Genomic DNA, 20,414 nt, shown 5'->3' on the forward strand with positions numbered 1-20,414 from the left:
CTCTCAGATCAATTCAGTGTCTATAAATGAATTCTCTGAGAGTGTCAACATAATGGCAACTGAGATCCTTTATAGCAAAGATCTACCCCTAGTCGACATGCCAAACCACAGGTCTTAGGAAAACTGCACAAAGGAAGAATTTTACTTGAGAGAGGAGCATCCCATCGCCAGACAGTATTTAGCTATAAATTATCGTTCAGTTTGGTCTCCTAAACGAAGCTCTTATCTCATTCCTGGTACCACTTAGGACCAAGACATTACCTCATCCAATGGTATATATCAATTGTCATTTTAGATACTCCCATCCCATCTCACGGAGACAGTGAGCCTCCTAGGCCATATACTAAATCAAGATAAGGGCAACCTCAGAGGGGACATGTAAATAGTTAGACACATTCCCATAAGAAGACAGGACTAACCTCTCCCCAATGGGAAAAGTAACTTTTCCCACATAAGCATACTTAGAAAATGAATAAGACATTTTTTAAATAAATGTTACCTAAAGGATTCTGATTCTGCTACCACAATCACTACCTGGTACGGCAATTGCTCGGCCTCCGACTGCAAGGCACTACAGAGGGTAGTGCGTACGGCCCAGTACATCACTGGGGCAAAGCTGCCTGCCATCCAGGACCTCTACACCAGGCGGTGTCAGAGGAAGGCCCTAAAAATTGTCAAAGACCCTAGCCACCCCAGTCATAGACGGTTCTCTCTACTACCGCATGGCAAGTGGTACCGGAGTGCCACATCTAGGACAAAAAGGCTTCTCAACAGTTTTTACCCCCAAGCCATAAGACTCCTGAACAGGTAACCAAATGGTTACCCGGATTATATGCATTGTGTGCCCCCTCCAACCCCTCTTTTACACTGCTGCTACTCTCTGTTGATCATATATTTTTATTTATCTCACCTTTATTTAACCAGGTAGGCTAGTTGAGAACAAGTTCTCATTTGCAACTGCGACCTGGCCAAGAAAGCATAGCAATTCGACACATACAACAACAGAGTTACACATGGAATAAACAAAACATAGTCAATAATACAGTAGAACAAAAGAAAACAAAAAGTCTGTATACAGTGAATGCAAATGAGTTAAGATAAGGGAGGTAAGGTAATAAATAGGCCATGGTGGTGAAGTAATTAGAACATAGCAATTAAACACTGGAATGGTGGATGTGCAGAAGATGAATGTGCAATTAGAGATACTGGGGTGCAAAGAAGCAAGATAAATAAATACAGTATGGGGATGAGGTAGTTGGATGGGCTATTTACAGATGGGCTATGTTCAGGTGCAGTGATCTGTGAGCTGCTCTGACAGCTGGTGCTTAAAGCTAGTGAGGAAGATATGAGTCTCCAGCTCCAGTGATTTTTGCAGTTTGTTCCAGCAGAGAACTGAAAGGAAAGGCGGCCAAAGTAAGAATTGGCCAGTGAGATATACCTGCTGGAGTGCGTGCTACGAGCGGGTGCTGCTATGGTGACCAGTGAGCTGAGATAAGGCAGGGCTTTACCTAGCAGAGACTTGTAGATGACCTGGAGCCAGTGGGTTTGGCGACGAGTATGACGCGTGGGCCAGCCAACGAGTGCGTACAGGTCGCTGAAAGTGTCCTGGGAAAAACAGGATGGTCACCCTAACAAGGTGAATTTATTAGACTGGGCTACAATGTGCCATGAACTTCAGAATAGGCCTATTAGTAGCCACTGACTGCCGGTCAGAAAACATCGGTGGGTAAACTGACTGCCGGTCAGAAAACATCGGTGGGTAAACTGACTGCCGGTCAGAAAACATCGGTGGGTAAACTGACTGCCGGTCAGAAAACATCGGTGGGTAAACTGACTGCCGGTCAGAAAACATCGGTGGGTAAACTGACTGCCGGTCAGAAAACATCGGTGGGTAAACTGACTGCCGGTCAGAAAACATCGGTGGGTAAACTGACTGCCGGTCAGAAAACTAATAAAAAAGCAATGCTCCCACTTTACTTTGAAAGCATTTTAACTGAAAAAGGTGAGTAAAATGGCATTTACCCCCAACTAGGACTACACCACTGTCAGGAGCCTACCCTCTCAGCCAGGGCAATTTAACACACCTGAACACACACAGAACAGGTTGCCTACCCTCTCAGCCAGGGCAATTTAACACACCTGAACACACGCAGAACAGGTTGCCTACCCTCTCAGCCAGGGCAATTTAACACACCTGAACACACACAGAACAGGTTGCCTACCCTCTCAGCCAGGGCAATTTAACACACCTGAACACACACAGAACAGGTAGCCTACCCTCTCAGCCAGGGCAATTTAACACACCTGAACACACACAGAACAGGTTGCCTACCCTCTCAGCCGGGGCAATTTAACACACCTGAACACACACAGAACAGGTTGCCTACCCTCTCAGCCGAGCCAATTTTACACACGCAGAACAGGTAGCCTACATTCAATATAATACGAGTTGAATCAAAACATGTTTTAAATCCTAGTTCATGAGTTGTCCATAATTGATGAAATGATGCTTGGAGTCTTCACAGACCATGTGACATAAAAAAACCTCTCCTTAAATTAATCGGTCTGAATACTTGTTTTTATTTTTATACATTTGCAAACATTTCTAAAAACCTGTTTTCGCTTTGTCATTATGGCATATTTTGTGTAGATTGCTGAGAAACTATTTTTATTTAATCCATTTTAGAATAAGACTAACTTAACAAAATGTTTAAAAAGTTAAGGGGTCTGAATACTTCCCCAAAGCACTGTACTTCACCACTAAATCTAAGGGTAGAGCTCAAAAATTCAAACCCCTTGGACGCTGCCATAACATTAGAAGTGCCATCCAAGAAGGCGCAAGGTCATTGGCCACAGATAAAATGACCGCAAATCACGTTGTATTAAGTTCTAGACCTCTGCTACATCTGGTAATGAATGGTATGGCTGTTGAACAAGTTTAGGAGACTAACTTACTTGGCATTACCTTAGATTGTAAACACACAGATTCAATGGTTGTAAAGATGGGGAGAGGTCAATAATAAATAGAGATGCTCTGCTTTTTTGATACCACACTCCAAAAAGCAAGTTCTGCAGGCTCTAGTTTTGTCTAATCTTGATTATTGTCCAGTCGTGTGGTCCAGTGCTGCAAGGAAACACCTAGTTAAGTTGCAGCTGGCCCAGAACAGAGCAGCACATCTTGCTCTTCATTGTAATCAGACGGGTGATATAAATACCATGCACGCCAATCTCTCTTGGCTAAGCGCTGAGATACTAACAGCATTACTTCTTTTTATAGGAAACAATGTGTTGAAAATCCCAAATTGTTTGCATAGTCAATTTACACACAACTCTGACACACACACTTATCCCACCAGGGATTTTTTCAGTCCACAAATCCAGAACAAATTCAAGAAAGCGTTCAGTATTATATAGAGCCATTATTGCATGGAACTTCCTTCCCATCTCATATTGGTCAAATAAAAACCAGATAAAGCAACACCTCACGGCACAACGCCTCTCCCCTATTGGACGCAGATAGTTTGTGTGTATTGATGTGTATGCTACGTGTGCCTTTAAAAATATATGTTCTGTCCTTGAGCTGTTGTTGTCTATTGATGTTCTGTATTATGTCATAATGTATTATGTTCCGTGTTCCGTGTTCTGTGTTCTGTGTGGACCCCAGGAAGAGTAGCTTCTGCTTTTGCAACAGCTAATGGGGATCCTAATAAAAATACTAAATATCTACAGTAGCTCTGATTGGACTGATCATGGCAACATCATACTTTCAAAATCTTATCTAGCAGTCATGAATCAAATCAACAATCTACAGGGAAATCCTTTTTAATCCTTGTCATATGAAGAGAAGTTAAAACTTGTGCTCATCGGCCATAAACATTACACAAATTGCAAACGCATATTCAACAATGAGTGGTTTGGAAGGAATCAGTGACTAACTCCAAGCATTGCAAAGCAATCACTAGCCTGCTTTTCAGTGGAGTGGGTTTGGGTTTAACGGTCTCTTTTCCAAGCTTAAACAGATAAACATTCAACATTGGCCATGCTGTCAATCCAGCATGACTTCTGCCGTGCTCAAAACAACAGGAAACTCGGGGCTGAGACTGGGAAAATACATTTCAAATGGTCATATAACTCGGAATTGCAAGTCGGGAACTCAGGCCTCTTTCTAGAGCTCCGATCTGAAGATCACTGACATGATTTAACCTTGTTTTTTGCTGAGTTCCCAGTTGTCTTGAAAGCACCATAAATCCAGAGAATGCCGGACTTTGATGACAAAATGAATGAATCCAAAGATATCTTGTATGCTGCTGCATAAATTGTGCAACTTGTGGTGCACATGTCAGAACAGAACTCTCTATAGCCTGTTCTAGAGAAATGTAATTATTGAATATTGTTGAGCTTTAAATGTCTGCTTATATGCCCCTTTATTTATCCTACGGTTCTGACTTTGTGTGCAGAGAATACTGTAAGAAAGGCCCATGTTCTGAATTCTGTCGCTGTACATTTCAAAAGTGCTGAACAAAAAGTTACTGTAAGATGGCCCCGAAGAAGATGGCAGACATTTTACATGCCCCCAGTCGATTGTTTATTTGCGTTGTTTGAAACTTGTTTTTTAAACCTTGTTTTGTACATAATGTTGCCGCTACCATCTTCTATGACCGAAAATAACTTCTGGAAAACAGGCCTGCGATTACTCACTACAGACTAGCAGAATCCTTTTTTCCCCTTTCACGACTCTGACGAGCCCGACACGAAGGACACACTGCTTCCTCGGGGACAGGCCCCGATCACGTGAAGAGGCGGCAGAGAAAGAGAGGCCGATCGATTGAGAATCCGTAGGCGATCGAATAAACCCCCACTTCCTTCCATTCTGCTAGCAAACGTGCCATCTTTGGACAATACAATCGACGAGTTACGCGGAAGATTAAACTAACAACGGGACATTAAAAACTAACATCTTATGCTTCACGGAGTCACAGCTCAACAACATACTGGTTATACGATGTACCGGCAGGATAGAAACGTGGCGTCTGGTAAGACAAGAGGCGGCGGTCTATGTATTTTTGTAAACAGCCGGTGCACGATATCTAAGGAAGTCTAGAGCTTTTGCTCGCCTGAGGTAGAGTATATCATGATAAGCTGTAGACCACACTACCTACCGAGAGAGTTTATCTGTATTCTTTGTAGCTGTTTACATACCACCGCAGTCAGAGGCTGGCACTAAGACAGCATTGAATGAGCTGTATTACGCCATAAGCAAACAAGTTAACGCTCACCGAGAGGCAGCGCTCCTAGTAGCCAGGGACCATTTTACCAAATTTCTATCAGCATGTTAAAATGTGCAACCAGAAGGCGTCAAAAAAGCAAAAGCTTTACTCCACAGAGACGCATACAAAGCCCTATCTCCGTTTGGCAAATCTGACCATAATTCTATCCTCCTGATTCCTGCTTACAAGCTAAAATTAAAACAGGAAGCACCAGTGACTAGATCAATAAAAAAGTGGTCAAACGAAGCAGATGCTAAGCTACAGGACTGTTTTGCGAGCAGACTGGAACATGTTACGGGATTCTGCCGATTGCATTGTGGAGTACACCACATCAGTCATTGGCTTCATCAATAAGTAGACCGCACGTACATACCCCAACCAGAAGCCATGGATTACAGGCAACATCCGCACTGAGCTAAAGGCTAGAGCTGCCGCTTTCAAGGAAGCTTAGAAGAAATCCTGCTACGCCCTCCGACGAACCATCAAACAGGCAAAGCTTCAATACAGGCCCAAGATTGAGTCATACTACACCGGTTCTGAAACTCGTCAAAACATTACAGACTACAAAAAGGGAATATCTTTTTTTTGGCGCTAAAGTATTAACTTAAGGGGGCTGAATAATTTTGCACGCCCAATTTTTCAGTTTTTGATTTGTTAAAAAAAGTTTGAAATATCCAATAAATGTCGTTCCACTTCATGATTGTGTCCCACTTGTTGATTCTTCACAAAAAAATACAGTTTTATATCTTTATGTTTGAAGCCTGAAATGTGGCAAAAGAACGCAAAGTTCAAGGGGGCCGAATACTTTCGCAAGGCACTGTATACCCCACTTTGGACACTCTTTCTCTCCAACCCTTACATCTTATGGTTCCACAGGATGAGGGAAATGGGATACTAAACCCTTATTACTCCCTTCAGGGGATCTGACCTGACCTCTTGACCTCAACCCCTCCTTCGCCTAATCCACAGATGTCCATCCACTTCCCTTATAGCAATCCTGTGATCTCCTCCCATCCACCCAACACATTCCAAAGCCATCGGTCTTTCTACGGAGACCCATTACCTTCTGGCATAAACCCAGTCTCTTTTTATACACTATGCGTCTGATCTATCATGTCTTTAATATCTCAATGTTCAAAGTTTACCACGAATCCAACAGGATGAATGAACCGTTTCGCTGCCAGACAAGGCTCCGCTGATAGTCAGGTGTAGCAGTGGTAAGGTGTTGGGACAGATTGATATAGTCCCTAACAGTTTGTTGCCCCCCCCTGTCAACATTATAGTGCAATTAATGTATTGTTTAGTGTTGTGCATCGGCTTTGCTGGCATGCATCTAAAAACTGTCCCCACCAGGATTTACATGCTGGAGTTGGACGGTCGACCACTGAAAGCCCTGATGCCCTACAATTCAGTGAAGCCCAATAGATAGTGTGTTAAGCTTTGGTTGACATTTGAGAAAGAAAGAAATGGTAGTTATGCTGAGCTTATAAAAATGGCCCTCAATTTACCTCCAAATGACTTGAGGACCATCAACTGTCTGAGCTCCCTAGGAAGTATCCCATCCACCAGAACCAGTGAGTTCAGATCAGTCTGATTATCTGTGCTCGGAGTCAGAGGGGGACCAGCTTGAGGTAGGCTGTACCATCCAAGTGTTGAAAAGTAAATCTCTCCCATTTATAACACTGCACTAATCCATCAAAATGTTCTCCCAGTAAAGTGTAACCTGTGTGTTTGCTTGTTGACGTCTGTCTCCTAACCTCTAACTCTGCTCCAGACCCAACTGATGTTCTCCAGGACCTAGGGGGTTCAACCCAACACTCAGACCCAACTGATGTTCTCCAGGACCTAGGGGGTTCAACCCAACACCCAGACCCAACTGATGTTCTCCAGGACCTAGGGGGTTCAACCCAACACCCAGACCCAACTGATGTTCTCCAGGACCTAGGGGTCCTGCCCAACACCCAGATCCACCCGATGTCCTCCGTTACCTGTTCTCCAGGACCTAGGGGTTCTGCCCAACACCCAGACCCAACTGATGTTCTCCAGGACCTAGGGGGTTCAACCCAACACCCAGATCCACCCGATGTCCTCCGTTACCTGTTCTCCAGGACCTAGGGGTTCTGCCCAACACCCAGACCCAACTGATGTTCTCCAGGACCTAGGGGGTTCAACCCAACACCCAGACCCAACTGATGTTCTCCAGGACCTAGGGGGTTCAACCCAACACCCAGACCCAACTGATGTTCTCCAGGACCTAGGGGTCCTGCCCAACACCCAGATCCACCCGATGTCCTCCGTTACCTGTTCTCCAGGACCTAGGGGTTCTGCCCAACACCCAGACCCAACTGATGTTCTCCAGGACCTAGGGGGTTCAACCCAACACCCAGATCCACCCGATGTCCTCCGTTACCTGTTCTCCAGGACCTAGGGGTTCTGCCCAACACCCAGACCCAACTGATGTTCTCCAGGACCTAGGGGGTTCAACCCAACACCCAGACCCAACTGATGTTCTCCAGGACCTAGGGGTTCTGCCCAACACCCAGACCCAACTGATGTTCTCCAGGACCTAGGGGGTTCAACCCAACACCCAGACCCAACTGATGTTCTCCAGGACCTAGGGGTTCTGCCCAACACCCACCTGATGTCCTCCGTTACCAGGGTTAGGGGTTCAATTAATTGTTGTATCCTAGGACACACAATAGATATACATTTCAACCACAAAAGGTGTACTAATGAGCTACGAGAGATAGAACAAAATGAATCATCATAAAGGAGGACTGAAATGAGATGATTTCACTGTAGACCAGGGCCTGTTCAAATAACAACATGACAAGCCTGTGTATGGCTCAAACTGATAAGCATGTGAATGGAGTGAAAATGATCTGACTTCGTGATCTGTGAGATAAGTAACTTTAATATGGTCAAGCAGATTACATGTTTTCTTCGCTATTTACAAAACGTAGCAACGTTTAAGACACGGATTTCATGTTGTAATGTTAACAAGGTCCCAAAAGTAGTTGTTAACAAAGGCCCAGCTCCCTGCCATCCAGAATCTCTATATCAGAGAGTGGTGAGGACAGCCCAGTACATCACTGGGGCCCAGCTCCCTGCCATCCAGAATCTCTATATCAGAGAGTGGTGAGGACAGCCCAGTACATCACTGGGGCCTAGCTCCCTCCATCCAGAACCGTTATAACCACCTAAGCCATAGACTTGTCTCTGCTTCCGCGGGGCAAGTGGTACCGTTGTATCAAGTCTGACACCAACAGGCTCCTGAACAGCTTCCATCCACATGCCATAAGACTGATACATAGCTTACATGCATTTCGCTACACCCGCAATAACATCTGCTAAACACGAGCATGTGACAAATACATTTGATTTGAAAAAGGACAAAGATGGTCCAAGAACTATCGATTTCCTGGGTTATATTCCCACAGTAGAACAAGTCATTTATTTCCATGTTGAAAAAAGAAGAGTACAAATAAAATGCCAGAGGTAGTTGATGTTTAGATGAAAACATAAATGACTGTAGGGAAATAACTCGCCAACATCAGAGACAAGGTGAAAGGTCAAGGGGACTGTCTTGATTTAAGGGTTAAAGGCTCTGCATGGCCAATCCGATATGGCCGTACAGCATTTACTGCGATACGGCCTCTACAGAAGTCAGGGCATTCATACTTCAGAGCTGTTGTGAAGGAAGGAATTTTGTGTTTATACAGGAAGTCCCGCCCCCAACTACAGTCATCCAATTATGTCAAAAACGGAGCTATACAGAGCTCTGCATGGTTACAAAATTTGGAGGTGCACGGCAATGCGGAGCTTGAGTTGGCCTCTGCAAGCCTCCGGAGGCTACGCAATTGTACGGAGCCTCCGGACCACATTTCTGGATCAAGAATAAATCTGCTTTTAGGGTGACAGTCTTGATTTAAAGGTTAGGGTGACAGTCTTGATTGAAGGGTGACAGTCTTGATTTAAAGGTTAGGGTGACAGTCTTGATTTAAAGGTTAGGGTGGCAGTCTTGATTTAAAGGTTAGGGTGGCAGTCTTGATTTAAAGGTTAGGGTGGCAGTCTTGATTTAAAGGTTAGGGTGGCAGTCTTGATTTAAAGGTTAGGGTGGCAGTCTTGATTTAAAGGTTAGGGTGGCAGTCTTGATTTAAAGGTTAGGGTGGCAGTCTTGATTTAAAGGTTAGGGTGGCAGTCTTGATTTAAAGGTTAGGGTGGCAGTCTTGATTTAAAGGTTAGGGTGGCAGTCTTGATTTAAAGGTTAGGGTGGCAGTCTTGATTTAAAGGTTAGGGTGGCAGTCTTGATTTAAAGGTTAGGGTGGCAGTCTTGATTTAAAGGTTAGGGTGGCAGTCTTGATTTAAAGGTTAGGGTGGCAGTCTTGATTGAAGGGTGATAGTCTTGATTGAAGGGTCAGGGTGACTTCAGGGGTCTTGGGTCTCCCAGACTTCATCATCATAGTTGGGGATGGAGGTCTGGGAGTGGTCTTCAGGGTGACCATCTCCATAATTAGCCTTCACAGCCAAGTCCATTGGGGTTTCCTGGAGGGGATGTGACTGTGAGCCGGCTGGTCCACTCTGTGTGTTCTCTTCCATGCTCTGGTCTTCTCCCACTTGTTGGGCTACAGACTGCTCAGCCACAGTCCCCAGGACATCAGGGTTAGAGTTCAGCTGAGTTATGACATCAGGGTTAGAGGCTGCACCTGGCATCTCCTCAGGATGAACATCTTCACCATTCAAAATGTCCACCTCTGAAGGTCCCTGGCAGACTGGTGGTTTCTGGGTACCTTCTAGTGATGACCTCACCTGGTCACCTTTTTCATCTGGACCAACCACAGAGGTAGCTGGGAGTAGAGCCCTCAGATCATCTGCTCTCACTTCCTGTGTCTGGAGGTCAAGGTTAGGGTCATCTCTGGTCACCGTGCTACCCAGAGTTCCCTCCTGGTCCTGAGTTTGACCCTCCAGTACAAAGAAGTTGTTTCGGACAATGTAGCGAACACACTGCAGGAGCACGTTCCTCTCATGGCGGATGTCTGGGGCCAGTAACTGTAAAGGTCAGGGGTCATAGAACAATTCAGCAGGCAGAAAAAAATGCTAACTACATTCACAATACAGACTTGAAAATGTTTAACTTTTATCTCAACCGATTTGTAAAATCAGTTGTGCCTTGATGCCTCTTTCCCGGTGTCTTACCATCTCAAGCAGAGTGGCGCGGCGCTGTTGGGGGGTGTCCATGTTGTTTCGTCCTCCTCTCGCTCCTCTTCCTCTCCCCCGACTAGGTCTATGAGGACCAGACCCAGGCTGTGGTTCCCGGGGGGGCTCAGGGTAGAGTCTCTTAGCCCCAGATGAAGCACTGTTCTGGGGCTTGGCTGACAGAGCCTTCAGCATTGCCTGGTTCTCCTTCAGCAGCTGACTGGTCCTCTGGATGGGCAGGACTGAGACACCACTAACTTTACATCTCAACGTGTTGAATAACGAAATATAATGAAAGTTAAAATATTAAAGCTAAAACAGTGGAATCGACGTCTTCTGTTTGTTGCCTCCACACACAGACAGAGAAAACAAGCCTCCATACGGGGAAAACAGACATTTAAAGCTCACCTTGTGGTTCCTGGTCACTGTCGCTCTCGGTCATGGAGCCGTAGCTGGCCATCAGAGATCCCAGCCCTGATGTCATTTGTTTAGGGGCCACAGTCACCCCACCTCCACTGACTGGCTCCTCTGTATCAGAGTCTGCAGGGGTCAGAGTCAACAGGGGTTGTGTATACAGGAACAGACATTAGGACCTTTAAAAAACTAGTCTCTGGCAGGTTCCTGGATCACTGACTGACCTGGGTCGCTGTTGGCAAGAGCCCCCAGTGGGTCTCCCTCCCTGGGGTACTGAGTGAGGGGTGGAGGCCTCTCCATGGGGGGTTGAGTGGGGTGTGGCGGTCTCTCTGACTGACGAGGACCTGGTCTGGCCCATCTGCCCCTCTGGAACCTTCCACCACGCTGTCCACAACCCCTACCCCTCATCCTCCTGACAACAGAACACACAGCATGTTGTAGCATGGCCTTAATAGTTCAGCCAATATTAGGTCCCAACTATTCCGTGGAGGAAACTTGTGCATCAGTACAATATCATCCTGTTGTATTTGTAACCTAACTTGTACAAACCAATAAAAACAAATAAAAATGTAGGAAGAAGTACCCAAACTGAGCGGTTTCCAGCACCGCTCCAGTCTCCTCCCTGGCATCCATCACCTTCCTCCTCTTCTCCACGTTCACCAGGGTCGGGTAGTTCCTGTACAGACAGAGACAAAGCTCTGATGTGTGCTTTCTGATAGTGTCACGTGACCTTGAAATTACTAAAAGGTGTCCCGCAAGGGTTGATGTTGGGACCCATCCTCTTTACTATTTATATGAATAATATATCTGCAAAAAGCGAACATTAATCTATATGATAATAACACCATTGGCCCTGCTGCTGACCAGCCTGTTAGAGCATCAGATTTGGTTACCTTGCAGAAAGCCCTTATGGATTTGAAATAGGTCCTTCATGCGGCGGGAAAAACAAAATACATCCTGTTTTTTCTCATTGAGATATTTCAGATGGTTTACACATTTATGTGATGGTCCTCTCATTGAGCAGGTTCCCAACCATAAATATTTGGGCTTTTGGATTAGCAAAAATGTAAAAAAAATAAAAAGACAGACAGATGAGCTGGTAAAGCTGAGATTCAAGGCTTTATAGAACTAGACCAGGCCTCTCCCTAAACAGAAAGCAGGCTGGACACTCAACGTTCCTGCAGCCCCTCATTATGGGACTTCCCATTTATCAGAATGCAGCAGCCATTACTCTAAAACTCTTGGCTGCAGTGTTCAGGTTTAATACTCATCAATGCATCATTTATCAGCTGGTCAGCTGAACCTCTAAAATCCCAGTAGTTTAGAAAGCTGATGAGGAATAGATTCACTCTAGTTTGTGAGTGTTTTGGTAGATTGTAATAATTTGTGTTATTGAAAAGTTGTGAATCTGAAACGGCTGTGTCTGTTTTACTGAATGATGTTGAATAGTTTGTTCTCAGGTCACCATTGAGAATGAGAACCTGATCTCCCCTGAAAAATAACCACTACAAAAATACCCTTAAAGCTAACAAAACACCTATACTGTATATGCTTCTATAGACAGCTAAACAAACTGGAACAAAAACACCCTACTTTCGGAAAATATTCAGACCCCTTGAATTTTACCACGTTACGTTGCAAAATTGATCAAATAAAAGAAAGAAGCAATCTACACAATACCCCTTGAAGGATAAAGCGAAAACCGGTGTAACGATAAAAAATAAACAGAAATACCTCATTTACATCAGTATTCAGACCCTAGCCATGAGGTCAAAGGAATTGTCCTTATCTCTCCGAGACAGGGTTGTGTCGAGGCACAGATCTGGGGAATTGTACCCAAAAAAATGGGGACTTTCAAAGTTGCAGCCAAGAACACAGTGCCTCCATCATTCTTAAATGGAAGAAGTTTGGAACCACCAAGTCTCTTCCAAGAGCTGGCCGCCCTGCCAAACTGAGCAGTCGGGGGAGAAGGGCCTCGGTCAGGGAGGTGACTAAAAACCAGATGGTCACTGACAGAGCTCCAGAGTTCCTCTGTGGAGATGGGAGAACCTTCCAGAAGGACAACCATCTCTGCAGCCCTCCACCAATCAGGCCTTTCTGGTAGAGTGGCCAGACGGAAGCCACTCCTCAGTAAAAGGCACATGACAGCCCACTTGGAGTTTGCCAAAAGGCACCTAAAGACTCTCAGACCATGAGAAACAAGATTCTCTGGTCTGATGAAACCAAGATTGAACTCTTTGGTCTGAATGCCAAGCATCACATCTGGAGGAAACCAGGCACCATCCCTACGGTGAAGCATGGTGGTGGCAGCATCATGCTGTGGGGATGTTTTTCAGCGGCAGAGACTGGGAGACTAATCAGGATCGAGGGAAAGATGAACGGAGCAAAGTACAGATAGATCCTTGCTGAAAACCTGCTCCAGAACGCCCAGGACCTCAAATTGGGGTGAAGGTTCACCTTCCATCAAGACAACGACACTAAGCACACAGACAAGACAACGCAGGAGTGGCTTCGGGACAAGTCTCTGAATGTCTACCCACAGCTGGTGTTGCCACCCCTGGGGTCATGGCAACACCTACTGTACATGACCCCAGGGTGGCAACACATACTGTACAGTCTAAGTGATATCAATGGGTCTTTCTCTATTCTGATTGTTTTATACTGTTCAAGAAATTCTACACTCATTTGAGAATTTCCACAATGCCACGTAGGGCTGCATGATATGGGCAAACAATCTAGGCCTTATTTTTAACCAAATGTTGAAATTGCAATTTGACTTGTGATTTAGAGCATAACACTTGGGTGAACTGTTGGAATCATGGAAATAGAATGATTATTCAAATTTTATAGTTAGAATATAATAGTGGGCACGTCGAATACAGTGTTTGATATAACAAATGAAAATGCCAGGGAGGAGTTACTGTGACAGGGTAGGAACCAAAGTGTTGACAAGTGTTTCCTAGGAGACTCTTAAATATTTGGCTACATTGAATGTTCTCTCTTACCTACTTCACGAAGCTAACATATTCTTGCTTCGTGAATTCCTCTGATTTAGAAGTTACTGTTGCACAAAAAACATGCAGATTTAGTTCTACACCATCACTGGTATTATCAGGCTGTATTTGCTCGTTACGTTTGCTTGGACTCAGTACATTTGTTAGTAAGGTAGCAATTAGCATTAGCTAATAGTGTAATTGCAGAAGTGGATTAATATTAAAAAGCAAAGTGGAAACAGCGTTGTTGTCATCAACATTGCCGCATGTCAAATTCATTTTATTTGTCACATGCACCGAATACAACAGGTGTCGACCTTAGTGAAATGCTGACTTACAAGCCCTTAACCAACAGCATTAAGAAAATAAATAACACTTATTTGTAAGTACAAAATAGATAAAGAAAATAAAAGGAACAAATAATGAAACAGTAAAATAACAAGCGAGGCTCTATAATAGAGGTCGGCCAATTATGATTTTTCAACTCCGATACCGATTGGAGGACCACAAAAAGCCGATACCGATTAAAATCGGACCATTTTTGTTTTTGTAATAATGACAATTACAACAATACTGAATGAACAATTATTTTAACTTAGTATAATACATAAATAAAAATCAATTCAGTCTCAAATAAATAATGAAACATGTTCAATTTGGTTTAAATAATGCAAAAACAAAGTGTTGGAGAAGAAAGTAAACGTGCAATATGTGCCATGTAAAAAAGCTAACGTTTAAGTTCCTTGCTCAGAACATATGAAATCTGGTGGTTCCTTAAAACATGAGTCTTCAATATTCCCAGTTAAGAAGTTTTAGGTTGTAGTTATTATAGGACTCTCTCTCTCTATACCATTTGTATTTCATAGACCTTTGACTATTGGATGTTCTTATAGGCACTATAGTACTGCCAGCCTCGGGAGTTGATGGGCTTGAAGTCATACATCTTCGTCGCCAGACCCACTGGCTCCAGGTCATCTACAAGTGCATGCTAGGTAAAGCACCGCCTTATCTCAGTTCACTGGTCATGATGGCAACACCCACCCGTAGCACGCGGTCCAGCAGGTGTATCTCACTAATCATCCCTAAAGCCAACACCTCATTTGGCCGCCTTTCGTTCTCTGCTGGCTGTGACTGGAACGAATTGCAACAAAAAAAAATAGCTGAAGTTGGAGACTTTTATCTCCCTCACCAACTTCAAACATCTGCTATCTGAGCAGCTAACCGATCGCTGCCGCTGTACATAGTCTATCGGTAAATAGCCCACCCATTTTTACCTACCTCATCCCCATACTGTTTTTATTTATTTACTTTTCTGCCCTTTTGCACACCAATATCTCTACCTGTACATGACCATCTGATCATTTATCACTCCAGTGTTAATCTGCAAAATTGTAATTATTCGCCTACCTCCTCATGCCTTTTGCACACAATGTTATAGACTTTTTTTCTACTGTGTTATTGACTTGTTAATAGTTTACTCCATGTGTAACTGTTGGAGGAAATTATAGTTGAAATGATTAATAATGTATACATTTCAAATAGAACCATTTATTCTAATACTATTATGTATGGGCTCTTGGTTAAGCTGTTACTGAAAATGTAAGTGAAACGAATTAATTGTCTGTACCTCGCGGGAAGTTTAAGGGAGAGGGATGATGTATCTTTTCTGACAGATAAGAATGGTCCTTGATGTACCATTTGTGGAGGAGAAGATATCTTTTAGACAGATTGGAATGTCTGGTTTATGAGGGGAGTAGAAGACATCTCCGGACCTGAAAACACTGGGCTATTGTGGGAATCGAAGAGAGTGTGAGAAACTGATGATGTCATTTTATGTTCTCTCTTTAAAATGTAAGGGTCTTTGTATTTTTGGTTAGTACTCTTGCAATAAACGCTGTTACCTGGCTTTTAAGACTGGTCTCGATCTACTTCATGCATAATTAATGAATTTACAACTCATTAATGAATAGAGAGAGTGCGAATTTGATTTTGGCTATAAAACATATAGGAATTTAGAAATTCCACCAACAGTAACTCTGTGTTGTCTGTTCACACTGCTATGCTTTATCTTGGCCAGGTCGCAGTTGCAAATGAGAACTTGTTCTCAACTAGTCTACCTGGTTAAATAAAGGTTAAATAAAAAAATAATAAACAGCGCTGTACTTCAAGCACAGCGAAGAGCTGCTGGCAAACGGAGGAAAGTGTGGTTTGAATGAATGCTTACGAGCCTGTTGCTGCCTACCACCGCTCAGTCAGACTGCTCAAATAATAGACTTAATTATAATGTAATAAACACAGAAATATATGAGCCTTAAGTCATTAATATGGTCAAATACGGAAACTATAATTTCGAAAACTAAACGTTTATTTCAATGAAATTGACTAACACAATGCTTTGCCTGTTTTACTGAAGGTTGACTAACACAATGCTTTGCCTGTTTTACTGAAGGTTGACTAACACAATGCTTTGCCTGTTTTACTGAAGGTTAACTAACAATGCTTTGCCTGTTTTACTGAAGGTAGACCAACACAATGCTTTGCCTGTTTTACTGAAGGTAGACCAACACAATGCTTTGCCTGTTTTACTGAAGGTAGACCAACACAATGCTTTGCCTGTTTTACTGAAGGTAGACCAACACAATGCTTTGCCTGTTTTACTGAAGGTTGACTAACAACGGAAATGCTTTCTCTGGAACAGGCCCAGATCCTTGTGATTTGCATGAAGAGGAGGCGGAGAAAAGGGGGCGGACAGCCTTCTGAAAATTCATAGGCGATCGAATAAACCCCCACTTCCTTCCATTCTGCCAGCAACTTGCAATCTTTGGACAATAAAATCGGCGAGTTATGCAAAAAATTTAATTACCAAAAGGACATTCAAAACTGTTATATCTTATGTTTCACAGAGACTTGGCTGAACGATGACACTATCAACATACAGCTGGCTGGTTATACGATGCACCGGCAGGACAGGACAGAGGCTGGTTATACGATGCACCGGCAGGACAGGACAGAGGCTGGTTATACTTCATGCATAATTAATGAATTTACAACTCATTAATGAATAGAGAGAGTGCGAATTTGATTTTGGCTATAAAACATATAGGAATTTAGAAATTCCACCAACAGTAACTCTGTGTTGTCTGTTCACACTGCTATGCTTTATCTTGGCCAGGTCGCAGTTGCAAATGAGAACTTGTTCTCAACTAGTCTACCTGGTTAAATAAAGGTTAAATAAAAAAATAATAAACAGCGCTGTACTTCAAGCACAGCGAAGAGCTGCTGGCAAACGGAGGAAAGTGTGGTTTGAATGAATGCTTACGAGCCTGTTGCTGCCTACCACCGCTCAGTCAGACTGCTCAAATAATAGACTTAATTATAATGTAATAAACACAGAAATATATGAGCCTTAAGTCATTAATATGGTCAAATACGGAAACTATAATTTCGAAAACTAAACGTTTATTTCAATGAAATACGGAACCGTTATGTATTTTATCAGACGGGTGGCAACCCTAAGTCTAGATTTTGCTGTTACATTGCACAACCTTCAATGTTATGTCATAATTATGTACAATTCTGGCAAATTAATTACGGTCTTTGTTAGGAAGAAACGGTTTCCACACAGTTCGCAACGAGCCAGGCGGCCCAAACTGCTGCATATACCCCGACTCTGCTTACACTGAACGCAAGAAAAGTGACACCACATTGATTATGTGCAATGCAAGACAAGCTAGTTAAACTAGTAATATCATCAACCATGTGTAGTTAACTAGTGATTATGATAAGATTCTAAAAAAACTATCAAAGATAAGTTTAATGCTAGCTAGCAACTTCCCTCCTTGCTGCCTGCCCTCACGTAATAGAAACAGGACAGAGGCAGGATAGAACAGAGGCGTGGCTGGTTATACGCTGCACCGGCAGGACAGGACAGAGGGTGGTTAACTTCCCTCCTTGCTGCCTGCCCTCACGTAACAGAAAACAGGACAGAGGCAGGATAGAACAGAGGCGTGGCTGGTTATACGCTGCACCGGCAGGACAGGACAGAGGGTGGTTAACTTCCCTCCTTGCTGCCTGCCCTCACGTAACAGATGCCTGCCGCGCAGTTTCCTGCAATATAATTGGCATCCAAAAATGCAGATTACCGATTGTTATGAAAGCTTGAAATCGGCCCTAATTAAATCGGTCAACCTCTTATCTCTACAGGGGGTACCGGTACCGAGTCAATGTGGAGGCTATATACAGGGGGTACCGAGTCAATGTGGAGGCTATATACAGGGGGTACAGAGTCAATGTGGAGGCTATATACAGGGGGTACAGAGTCAATGTGGAGGCTATATACAGGGGGTACAGAGTCAATGTGGAGGCTATATACAGGGGGTACAGAGTCAATGTGGAGGCTATATACAGGGGGTACAGAGTCAATGTGGAGGCTATATACAGGGGGTACAGAGTCAATGTGGAGGCTATATACAGGGGGTACAGAGTCAATGTGGAGGCTATATACAGGGGGTACAGAGTCAATGTGGAGGCTATATACAGGGGGTACAGAGTCAATGTGGGAGGCTATATACAGGGGGGTACAGAGTCAATGTGGAGGCTATATACAGGGGGGTACAGAGTCAATGTGGAGGCTATATACAGGGGGTACAGAGTCAATGTGGAGGCTATATACAGGGGGTACAGAGTCAATGTGGAGGCTATATACAGGGGGTACAGAGTCAATGTGGAGGCTATATACAGGGGTACAGAGTCAATGTGGAGGCTATATACAGGGGGTACAGAGTCAATGTGGAGGCTATATACAGGGGGTACAGAGTCAATGTGGAGGCTATATACAGGGGGTACAGAGTCAATGTGGAGGCTATATACAGGGGGTACCGGGTCCACATGGCTGGTAAAATAAACATCTTTACTACTGCCAGAATCTACGCAAATTTGGCAGGTGTTAATATTAGGCCCCGATACTGGTGGTAACAGCACATTGTTCATATGGACCACAGAATCAGATCTAATCCAGAAGTAGTCATTTCAAGAGAACTTGAGGAAACAAAAGCATTGCGATGATTGGACTGCACCTTACAACAAAGTATTCCATGTTAAAAAACATACTACAGTACTGACCTGCGCCTCTCCTCTCTCCATTTAGAAATCTCCTCTGGATGGTCCAGCTTGATTCTCTTTGCCCCTGGGGCATGGTTCTATAGGAGACGGTACAGGAGGAGGTTAAACCACATGGTTCTATAGGAGACGGTACAGGAGGTGGTTAAACACACGGTTCTATAGGAGACGGTACAGGAGGAGGAGGTTAAACACACGGTTCTATAGGAGACGGTACAGGAGGAGGAGGTTAACACACGGTTCTATAGGAGACGGTACAGGAGGAGGTTAAACACACGGTTCTATAGGAGACGGTACAGGAGGAGGAGGTTAAACACACGGTTCCAGACAGGAGGAGGAGGGTAAACACACGGTTCTATAGGAGACGGTACAGGAGGTGGTTAAACACACGGTTCTATAGGAGACGGTACAGGAGGAGGTTAAACACGCGGGTCCAGACAGGAGGAGGTTAAACACGCGGTTCCAGACAGGAGGAGGAGGAGGTAAACACGCGGTTCCAGACAGGAGGAGGAGGAGGTTAAACACGCGGTTCCAGACAGGAGGAGTTAGGGTATGTTATTCTATACCATGTATAGAAGCAACACTCTTGCTGACAGTTGTGGCTGCTTTGTGTGATGTGTTGTCTCTACCTTCTTGACATTTGTCCTGTTGACTGTGCCCAATAATGTTTGTACCATGTTGTGTTGCTACCATGTTGTGATGCCATGTGTTTCTGCCTTGATATGTTGTTGTCTTAGGTCTCACTTTATGTATTGTTGTCCCTCTTGTTGTGATGTGTGTTTTGTCCTATATTTATATTGTATTGATTTTAATCCCAGGCCCCAGTCCCCGCAGGAGGCCTTTTGCTAGGCCGTCATGGAAATAATCATTTGTTCTTAACCCCGACTTGCCTAGTTAAATAAAATAAAATGAATATACAGGAAGAGGTTAATGCTTGGTTCTATATAGATGAGGGGTTGATGGGTAATAGCTGAGGCTGGCGGTCTACTTACATTTTTCCAGTGAATGTTGACCAGCTTCTCATGAGCAGTGAAGCTGCAGTCTTCAACTGAGCACTAAAAAACAGAAGTCTCTTTTACTGAAGGTTAACTAACACAATGCTTTGCCTGTTTTACTGAAGGTTGACTAACACAATGCTTTGCCTGTTTTACTGAAGGTTGACTAACACAATGCTTTGCCTGTTTTACTGAAGGTTGACTAACACAATGCTTGCCTGTTTTACTGAAGGTTAACTACAATGCTTTGCCTGTTTTACTGAAGGTTAGACCAACACAATGCTTTGCCTGTTTTACTGAAGGTAGACCAACACAATGCTTTGCCTGTTTTACTGAAGGTAGACCAACACAATGCTTTGCCTGTTTTACTGAAGGTAGACCAACACAATGCTTTGCCTGTTTTACTGAAGGTAGACCAACACAATGCTTTG

General features: G+C 43.9%; 1 protein-coding gene across 2 annotated transcripts; it reads right to left on the minus strand.

Moving 5' to 3' along the window:
* Positions 1-8,161: 8,161 nt before the first annotated feature.
* LOC109882149 (nuclear fragile X mental retardation-interacting protein 1-like) lies at positions 8,162-20,159 on the minus strand. 2 transcript variants are annotated; one of them, XR_004207611.1, is made up of 8 exons: positions 19,981-20,159; positions 18,992-19,068; positions 11,461-11,553; positions 11,102-11,289; positions 10,872-11,003; positions 10,464-10,705; positions 8,547-10,316; positions 8,162-8,434 (listed from the first exon to the last, which is right to left on the minus strand). XR_004207611.1 is itself a non-coding variant. In XM_020474246.2 (7 exons), exons 3-7 carry the CDS (start codon positions 11,508-11,510, stop codon positions 9,696-9,698), a joined length of 1,233 nt encoding a protein of 410 aa, XP_020329835.2. In that variant the 5' UTR covers positions 11,511-11,553; positions 18,992-19,068; positions 19,981-20,159; the 3' UTR covers positions 8,162-9,695. The 2 variants fall into 2 exon arrangements, 1 of the variants encoding a protein (XP_020329835.2); XM_020474246.2 differs by having other exon boundaries at positions 8,162-10,316.
* Positions 20,160-20,414: the final 255 nt, after the last annotated feature.

This window comes from Oncorhynchus kisutch, unplaced genomic scaffold (genome assembly GCF_002021735.2).
Source record: "Oncorhynchus kisutch isolate 150728-3 unplaced genomic scaffold, Okis_V2 scaffold711, whole genome shotgun sequence".
Lineage (NCBI taxonomy): Eukaryota > Metazoa > Chordata > Actinopteri > Salmoniformes > Salmonidae > Oncorhynchus > Oncorhynchus kisutch.

Bases quoted from the DNA above. Each gene is read 5' to 3' on its own strand.
- LOC109882149 (XM_020474246.2), bottom strand. From the start codon at position 11,510: ATGGATGCCAGGGAGGAGACTGGAGCGGTGCTGGAAACCGCTCAGTTT. The intron at 11,290-11,460 runs GTACTTCTTCCT...TTCTGTTGTCAG, and splicing joins CTGGAAACCGCTCAGTTTGG to GAGGATGAGGGGTAGGGGTT. The intron at 10,317-10,463 runs GTAAGACACCGG...TGACCTTTACAG, and splicing joins GCGCCACTCTGCTTGAGATG to TTACTGGCCCCAGACATCCG.